The sequence below is a fragment of the Poecilia reticulata genome, linkage group LG14 (assembly GCF_000633615.1).
Source record: "Poecilia reticulata strain Guanapo linkage group LG14, Guppy_female_1.0+MT, whole genome shotgun sequence".
NCBI lineage: Eukaryota > Metazoa > Chordata > Actinopteri > Cyprinodontiformes > Poeciliidae > Poecilia > Poecilia reticulata.
Window position 1 is genome coordinate 23,868,673 of NC_024344.1, and position 10,348 is coordinate 23,879,020.

General features: G+C 36.5%; 1 protein-coding gene across 2 annotated transcripts in view; it reads left to right on the forward strand.

Moving 5' to 3' along the window:
* tmem132e (transmembrane protein 132E) overlaps positions 1-10,348 on the forward strand; it is a 443,650-nt gene that overhangs the window by 370,444 nt on the left and 62,858 nt on the right. For both annotated transcript variants that reach the window (XM_008428504.2, XM_008428502.2), the window contains exon 3: positions 4,763-4,903. In XM_008428504.2, the coding sequence (XP_008426726.1) occupies positions 4,763-4,903 (141 nt within the window). The remainder of the gene's footprint in view (positions 1-4,762; positions 4,904-10,348) is intronic.

The following is a 10,348-nucleotide window of genomic DNA, read 5'->3' on the forward strand; positions in this document are numbered from 1 at the left end:
GTAGCTACATAAACAAATAATTAACTAGAACTGAAAAGAACATAAATTACGAATGTTGCTGAAATTCCTGATTGAAGTTCTTTCATTTACTTATTTTATATGTATATACATGGCGGATGACTCTCAAAGCATCTTCATTTCTATACAAGATTAGCTTTCAACTTATTTTTATAGAGAAATTCTAAAAACTGAGTTTCAGCCATGTGTGTTTCATGCAGCTATGCTCAAAATTATTCAGACCCCTGTCATAAATGTTAATTATTCAAACATGTTTCTTCCAACTGGTGTTTAAATTGATGTTTTGGAGATTCCTAGCCAAAGTCCAGACTTCAATGAGATAGTGAATACGTGGAGGACGCTAAATATTTCACACCCTTATACGTGTTGAGCACCAGAAATAAATACAGTACCACAGCACAGTCAAAATACCAGTGGAAACCTGTAAAAAGATGGTCATAAATTATGGGTGTTTTCCCACCTGCTAATCCAGTAGACTTGGTTAGTTTGGGGACTAAAATTGCAACATGTTACATTTCCAGCTGCTCCGGTTTTCTTTCACTGAGTCAAACAAACCAAAACCTTTGAATCACCTTTTCACCTACTTAACTTGTCTGTGGTGGCGTTGCATCAAGAACCACTGAAGAAAACTACCAAAACCTTTGAGGAAGATACTGAGCACAACTTCCTTCTTCACAAAATGTAGCGCTGTGCGCTGTGTGTGTATGAACAGTCTATAGATACTTAGACAGAGAAATGGGGTGAAATAGTTTCTGTCGCAATGAAATCAGCCACAACCAAATCCTTACAGAGTGAGGGTAGGTCCTGGAGTTCAGTCCATCAGTATGTATGCAGTGCAAGTCAGCAGCCCTGCTGGTATAACAGCCTGGCCAAAAGAAACAGAAGCCAGTGATACAAGGAAAAAAAACTCAAGTTCTGCATTCTGAGATTACATGCTAGACAGTCAGACGACGAAACAGCAAAAATTCTGGAATACATCAGGAAGATGGCAACAATTTATGTTTAGGGCTAGAACCAGGAGGAACTGTAATGGAAGAGCAAATTCATGCATGACAGATACTACTTACAGACTGAGGATGTGGCTGATACAAAGAAGTCTCACCAATGACTACAGAAGGCTAAGCTAAAGGATGTTAAGAATAGCAGTAACCATGGGACTATGAGAAGAACAGGAGAAGTCCTCAACTTAATATTAAAAAAATCCAAACACGTTGCAACGTGACATCACACGCACAAGATCCCGCTCAGAGGGATAAACTACTGACGATGACTACCATTGGTTTATGTTGTCAGGTTGACAACATAATTCATAATGCTCTTAAATGTGTGCATAGTGTATAAAAGAAAGAAAGAAAGTGGTGGTCCTTTTCTACCTGGGGTTTGGGGTACCGGTCCCCAACCCCCGGGCCGCGGACCGGTACCAGTCCGTGGACCAATTGGTACTGGGCCACGCAAGAAATAATGAAATATTTCCGTTTTATGTGCACTGCTCAAAAAAATAAAGGGAACCCTTAAGTGTTCCCTTTATTTTTTTGAGCAGTATATTATTTGAGTCTGGAGGATCTTTTCTTTTTTAAATCTGTTAACCGGATTCTCTCAGTTACTTATGCGCCAACACTGAGCCCAAAAGCAGCAAAATGAGTAAGAAACAGATCAGATGACTTTGGAAAGTTTCTTTGCAAAGGGGAAAAACCCAGAGAAGAGATAGGAGAATGAATTTATCCCGGACTGGTAGGTGAGTCCCACATTACAAGCCCGCTCTGCGTAACATGCGGCGACCGGCTAGCTGATGAGGAAATGAAGCCTTCAAATTGCTTCACCACGTAGAGACCAAGCAGACTGTGCATATAAGGAACACTTGGGGTGTTTTTGTCTCCCATCACTCCCAGATGGGACCGTCTCGTTGCAGAGAAACAAGCTCAGTGCTCCCGTTAGTCATTATCGTGAGATAAAATTTTCACGAAAGTAAAATTTTGGTTTTTGTTGCGCATCTGATATATAAACGTTACCATAGCGACCAAAGTGAGAGAGCCTTTTGGCAGTGGTCGAGAGGAGATGAGTAGAGCTTGTGAGTCTTAAGTCTGGTTTAGATGGCAGGATTTAAGAATTGTCGGCCGATTCTCCAAACCTCTGTGACCACAGAGCTGATAAAAGTACAACATTCAATCGGTTCGTGTTCAGCCACAAGGCAGGAGCAACACACCAGACAAACCGAATCCAGTCACAAACATCCCGATTCCAGAGGATAATCCAGTAAATCCCCCAACATATCATACGGGAATTTAGAATAACCAAACACTGATGATGATGTAGAAGCAATAGTGATAGTTTGTGGAGTCATTTTAAGAGATAAAAGACAACAAAAAGAAAAGGTGGTGGATAAAAGTTGGCGGGAGCAGACGCTCTATTTGCTGCACCATGAATTGGAGGTGACTATGTTTTTTCATAGTTAACATTTTTAACTGAATAAACATAATAAACATATATAATAATGACCTTTACATATAATAATAAACATTTTCACATATTATCTCCGATATCCACCGGACTCTCAGTTGCGCAACATGTCAGCTGTTTGGGATTCCCCTCTGTTCTTACGTCACCAGCTTTCGGGATGCAATTTAGCCACTCCTAAATGTCATCCCCATGAGAACCTGTGTAAAAAATAAATAAATAAAAATAACACCTTGCTGCTATGTTTATGGTGTGTGGTATTTGGTATTTAGGGCCTGAATAGGTCCCCAATTCTTATTACCTAAAACAGAAGCGAAAACATCCCCCAAAAAATAGCTTGAACCAAAATTATTCATAATCTACTGATGAAGTAAGTTTACATGAAAAATAATTTTGTGACCTGGTAGGGAAAATCTGTAGAAGAAAACTAATTAAACATTGACACAAATAATTCACTAGTTAAATTAAATACTGAGGAGTGACACTATTGTCACAATTTAATAAATTACTCCTTACGGAGTATCAGATAGACTAAACGTACTATGTAACTACACACAAACCTATTTAAGCATATGGTCAAATAATTCTTTTTGTGCACAATTAAATATTTGAATGTTAAATTCATTCATAGAAAAAAATGAAATCAGTTGTTTTAGTTTCCTGTATTTCCTGTTTTAGTTTCCTGTTTTAATTCCCCCCAATCCCCCGGAGCTGCAGCAAAATGTCCAAGTCGTGACCTGTCCGCGGCAATAAAAAGGTTGGGGACCACTGATCTAGATAACAAGGCCTGGAAAAGTTATTAATTAAAAACGATAGTGAGGGAGAGTGAAGTAGGTCAAATATGCTAGCTTGACTTTGACTATCTTAAGTCAAAGTCAAGCTTTGACTTGACTTTGACTTAAGTCAAGTCAAAGTGTTTACTTTGACTTGACTTAAAGTCAAGTCTGAACCAAAGAATTAAATGTTTTGGTTCAGTTAAAAAAAAAAAAAACAGAGGTGACCCACAAACCCACAAATTAGCTAGTCAATCACCGCTGTGTTCAGACGATTGATTATTAATCGCAAAAAAATAAATAATAAAACATCAAGCCTGAAAACATGGTATTGTAACAGACTGATACATTTATGGAAGCAAGGCGTCTACTCCTTTTAATTAAAATATTTACAAACATAGCATTCCCTCTCCACCTTTAAATTCCCTTTCAGTGCAGGCTAATGTAACATGTATAGTTTTTGGCGTCCATTTGAATTTCTGAAGGTTTTGCAGGTTAATGTGGTTACATAAAGCTTGTTTGTAAGTATGCGCTCTGTGGTTTTATGTTGTGTAAGAGGACTCTCTCCAGACACTGCAAACTACTGAATGTGCAGCATATGTTGGTTCTTATGTAAATTGGTGTGTGCATCCATGCATGCATGTCTTTGCTTGTATTTAGATTGGTAAGCATAATTATAGGTGGCGTGGAGATGCAAAGTAACATACTGTTACTTTTCTACATTTATTATCCTTAAACCAGGGCTGGCTATGTGCAAAAATAACGTGTTTTTTTTTCTTATTATTTTAAGTTGAAATATATGTTTCACATAAATCATGAATCTCTTCTTTACATAATTTATTTTAACTGTACAGTGAAGTGAATTTGGTTTTAATTAAATAAAACAAGCATCCCTTGTGACAGTAAAATAGTCACTGTTCAATCTGTTCCATTCATGGTTTGGTCGATTTTAGTGTAAATTCTGGAAGTTTCAAACATTTTCACTTCTGTAGGATGTTTGAACTAAAATATCAAACATGTCCTCTCTTTAACCTTGACTTCCCTCTACAGGAGATTCTCCCCATCGAGCTGAAGGTTAGAAAAGCAAGATTTCCCAAGAACAGAATATCATATTTTAGCGTCAGAAACTCAAACGATCGAAATTGGAAAGAAAAAAAAATTGCGATGCAGGTGCAATGACACACAAGTCCACCCGGCATGTGAATAAAGCCTTCATATGTTGCTTGTTAATAATGTAGAAATACCCAGTGGCTTCTGTTTGAGGGGTTGTGGAAGCATTGGCGAACAGCCTGATACGCACTGGTCCCAGCCCACCGGCCTCATGCATCACCGCTCTGCCGTTTCCATTCATCTCTACTGCTGATTCATCTGTGGAATTGCTTTTGCTGTGATGCAACACGAGGTGGAGGTCCGCGGGACGCACAGGGGGCGCTCACCCTGGACCCGCCACATAAATCATACCCTGTAATAAAACTGACTGGTGCCGTTCTTTTTCCTCCCCTGCCGTTTCCTCGCAGGGTCAAAGCGAAGAAAGGGGTGAACCTGCTGCAGACCAAGTCCAAGCATGCTCAGTGGAAGGTAGACTGGGAGGTGCAGCCCGGCGCCAAGCATTCCATCACCACCATCAACGTGAGCAAGAACAAGGCAGTGAAGCAGGGGTAAGTCAAAGTGTCTGCACTCTCCCAAGCTCCTCTCACACAAATACACTCATATTTGTCCTAATAAGAGACTCAAGGTCAACAAATATGTCATAAACCATTAATTATAGTGAAGTTGGGAAAGTTCCCACCATTTTTGTAGTAGTAAAATACCCCTTTAGGACCAGGCACTGACTGACAAAGTGCAGACAGTATTTTATAGGGCAAAGCTAAAAACTAGGACTGTCGACATTAATGCACTTACATGCAATTAATCTAAAAATGCTGTGCCGTTAATATGACATAGCGCAGATTAATTGAACTACTATCTTGACCTAACAGCCTTTCTCCATTGGAGGGTTATCCAGTTCAAGCAGCACGTTATGATTTGACACACGAGGAATGACAAACGACAGCAAAAGGTGAAGGTTTTCCATGACAGCAACATAAGTTGAACATTTTTCAGCTTTCATGTATTGCTGTTGACTAATCTGCGTGTAAATATCTACATGTATGAGCTTGACATTTCACATGCACAAATTACACCGGTCACTTGGCTGGATGAGGACAAGCCACTGTCGCCTCATCGCACGAGTTCCAAAGGAAATGAATGGAGAGGAACACAAACAAAATGACTTCCTTTAAAGCTTCCTGAATATTAAAAAACGGAAAACTGAGGATCATCAGACATGCTAGTTTGAGACAATAACACATTTTCTTAAAATGTTTATAAAAACCTTCATACAGTGGCAGTTTTTGACATGGGTGCTATGGGCAGTTGCCCAGGGTGGCATCAGAAAGGGGTGGGGCACTCAAAAGCTAGAAAATAAATGTTATATTATCTGTCAGTTCTCCCCTGAACAAGTTTGATACTGCTTATATGGATGTGTAGTGGAGCAAGTTTCCCTTTGTAGCTGTTGAGTACTGAGAGACTACATTACCTGCTTTCTGCTGCAGAAAAAAATCTGATAAGTTCTTGCATTTTAATTGGTTGGAGTGCAGCAGAAGGAGAGTGTGATCAGTCTGATTAAATTGTTTAATTTAACCCTAACCTGTAGATATTTTTTGGGATTCTTTAAATGTTCTGTTAATTTTTTTGTTTATGAGGGAAAGTGAAGTGAATTTGATTAAAAATTAACTTTTGCCAGAGAGACAAATCAAATCAGATTAGCTTTATTTTGGTAAATTTATGATGTTACAATAAAATGACACAAAATCAAACACTATTTTACAAACCAATAATTTTCAAAATAAATGAAGAGGCTTTTTTTTAAAGGACAATATGGCTGTCTGCCCAGGGTGCCACTGTATCACAAGTTGTCTATTGGTTATTTGCAGAACAAAATTATGAGCACAGATTTTAGTTAAAAAAAATATTATAAATAACACATATTCAGTAAAATAGAATAATATTGAAACCTTTGATTTATTTTAGTAACTTAATTCAGTAAGTGAAACATATCTAATCACATTTATTATGATTTTCCTCCTACAGCTAATGGAAACACAACCTTTAAGATTAGAATATTAAATCACATCAGTTAAATACAAAAACACATTAATACAAAAATGTGGACTTAATGAAAAAATGTATTTAAACGAACTGTATGGCTTTTAAACTGGCTTCGTTCCATTTAGTCCCATTAAAATACTAATAAACTTTCTTGGATACGTGTTTTTATTTTTACAGTTTATCTGATTCAGAACAGCTCTATGTGAAACATTTCTTCAAATATTAGTGGTTTTATTGTGGAGGTTGAATTCAGGTAAATAATCCCTTCTAAAAACACACACAGAGAGAACATCCATCACGTTTTACTCCTGGGGCTTTACAAGAGCAAAGGTTTCCTCCACCTCTGAGCTCCAGCCACTGAGGGGAAGCAACTAAAAATTAGCAACCATCTATCAAACTTTGCAGTGCGTTCGGTTCATTAAGAACCGAAGCAATGGGAGTTTGACTGGAGACATTAGCAGCGGCTGCTCCACATACCAGCAGCCCCGTGGACGCCCTTATGGCCGGAAGAGGAGTCGCCGGAAGAAACAGAAAAAGGCCCGCAATTTCTCTCTTGTTTACACCTTTCCTGACATATTTGGTGACCCGTGTCTTGTAATCTTTGCCGCCCTGTCAACATGTGGGAAATGTCCAGTAGGGGTCAAGCGTGGATGGAGGACCCGTGTGTCAGACTGCATTTAGTCAAAAATTAAAGCAGGTCTGTGTGAACCTGAAAGGTAAAAGACCAAAATTCATGAAACAAATCAGGTTTTGATGTTTTATTCAAATCAAGCTGACTGGAAATTACTTTAAAGAAGTAAAAATGACCAATTCCTTTTGATATTTCCATGTAAAGATTTGTTAACAGTCTTTGCTTAAAAATATGGATGGACTTTGTGGCAAAATAGTGCAGGAGAACTTTGAAATAATTTCTATAATCTTTCTTGTGTAGTCTCGGTACATTCACACCCAGATGTTGTGTGAATGTTTATATTCTTTATATTCTTATATAAAGAATATAAAGCTTTATGAATATAGCTTTATATTCATAAAGCTATATTTATAGCTTTATGAATATAAATGTACTTTAGAATAGAAATATGATGTAAAAATATAATATAGAAAATAAAAGGATGCATATTCAGTGTAAAGACATAAAAAGATAAATGAATAAGAAACTGTGCCGAGCAAATTTACAGCATAGGAAAATAATACTGTACATTTATTAAAAAATACAGTAGAAATATCATTTTATAAATCCACAGAGGGGAAATTCAGGTGTAATAGCATCAAATACATAGGTTCACACCAAAAGTTCCAAAAGTGTTGAAGAATATATAAAAGATTAACAATAAAAATAATAATGATATACTGTACATGATTATAACATAGAGATCTGTGCAGTTATTAGAATAGAAATATTTTTCATAAAACAAAAGTAGCACACAGTTTTAAAAAACATTATGAGCAGGTGGCAAAATAAGGACCAGAGGAATGGAGATGTATGAAATGAATTCATGTATGGAAGGATTTATCAAGAATTGGAAGGAATTGAATATTTTTTTATAATTATTATAATTATAATTATAATATGTGATTTGTCTCTGAAGCTAATGCTTCAAAATTAAGTAAATGTAATAATGATTTTTTTTTTCTCACACCTGACCTGTGATTTTGATATGAATTATTTGTATTACATTTTTCCTCATCGTAGTCCCCATATATTCTGAAGTTGTACAATATGCTTTTTTTATCATGCTTGTCAAAGGAAATTCAAATCTAAGTTGATTAATTAATTAATGTCGATACAAAGCAAGCGCTTGAAGCTGAAGTCAGATTCCTTGTTTGTGAAAACAATCTGTGCTAACAAAACTGATTCTGATTGGTTTGGATCCATCTCGGCTTCCCCCTTGTTAAATACACATTCATCCACCAGTTTAAATTAAACTTCAATCTAATTTAAGGTTAAAATGCAAACCATTAAACCAGCATTAATGCAGCTTTACAGTCACTTATGACTAAGTAAAATGAAAGTTTTAGTTCTACCTTCTGTTAATTCTTTCATCATCCTCTCCGTCCTTATTCTTCCCTTATTTTTCTACAATTCCTTCTCTTTTTTTTTTCTTTTTTTTTATTAAACTTTACTTAAGTGCTGGAACTATCCAGCATACTTTGTCTTTTCCTGTACCCGTCCACCTGGAACAATCTCATTCTGTAATAGCAGCTGCTTGGTAACACCGCATGAACAAATGCATTATTGATCGCTGTCAGTGGGCTTGGGATAAATAATGCTCTCTAAAACAGCCTGGTAATATCGCCGTTACACCCGGCGCAAAGAAAAAGTCGATCTTTTAATAAGATTCTGGGATTTTTTTTATTTATTTATTTTTTGCTTTAAGAACTCAGTGGGATAAAAGATAAAAATCATTTTGTAAAATGCTGGTACTGACTGCCAACCACTCAGGAAATCTGAAACAGAGAAAATGTCTCTTTTAAAACAGCACAATTTGCTCATTTGGACGTCCACAATGTTCGTTTTGAGGATTTAAAATATGACTGAAAATGTCCTAATTTAGTTTCTTTAAAAAGAGATGAGTGCGTTTCAAGAAACATCCAAACAAAAATCTAATGCTCAATTAATGTACTTTTTGTTTTTTGAAGATTGTATTATTGGAAAATAGTGGTTTTCTGATGTTTTTTTTCTTTCACCAACACACTCCTTGGGTTTCCATAGTTCAGAGTGATGTCACCGTCCCCTGAGCAGCCATCTTGTTTGACAAGCACATTTTACAGCTTTTACTTATTTGCACTTTGGATTCATATACTATCAGGTTAACTCTAATGGTGTATGGCTGTAACTTTTGTTTGTAATTACCAGAAGAAAGTTTTAATTTTACCATAAGTCATAACATTTAGAGAATACAGTAGTACTTTTAAGAGAAATCCAACATAAAAGACAACAAAGAAACTTAAAATGAGGAATGTTGATCATCTTGTGAAGTGATACTTTGGTACATGTTTAACAGACAATTCTTAATACCTAATAGGAATGGAAACACATCAGTATGAAATCATCATTAACAGAACTTTAAAACAACTCAGTGTTTTGAAGAAAATGATTCCACAAACTGAGCTGGCTCCAGAAGCTTTTCTCTCATTAAAACAGTTTTTTCCCAAAAAATTTTATGACTTATTTTCTGATAAAATTCATCTTTATTCTGCTAACATCATGACTGCATTCTCATAACTGAGCAGGTTCAATTTGCCAGATTTTGCCATCATCACTGCTGTATGGAAGATTAAGACTCTTTTAAACGTGAATCTGAATACTTTCGGTCTTCAGTGTAGACATCAGACGAACCTCAGAAGCAAAAAACACTGAAGTACAAGAGAAAAGGTTGTTAAACAGGCTCATAACTGAGCATATTATGGTCTATTTAAGAGCTCCATTTTCTTTGTTGAACCATTTTAACCTCTGCATACATCGTTTTTATTCTCCTCCTGTTGTCTGCCTGCAGCTCTTTGATCCATTGAACTCTCCCTTTAAATCAGTTCAAACAGACCTCTGATCAAAGTATGAAATCCTCCCCTCTGCTCTGAAAAACCCCCAAGCCCTGCTTTTTAATATACACACTTTGTCCTTTGCACAATGTACATCGTTAACCTAATGGGAACAGAGCTCTGCTTTCTTGAGTCATGTTCGTTTCTTCTGCCCTTTGCTATGAAGTTATCTTTATCTTCCCCCGTAGGTTGAATATAAATTTGTTTATTCATCACTTATCAAATCTGATTGTAGATGCTCTGACTGCAGTGGAGAGGAGGCAGTGAGGCAGGTTAATTTATTGGAGGAAATGGAGATTATTGCACATAATAGAAAAGAAATATCACTTATTGTCCCTCAGTGGGAAAACTTAGCAAATGAACAAGAGGAAGAGGAAACATACAGATTCACACAAGGTTAAATATATATATAT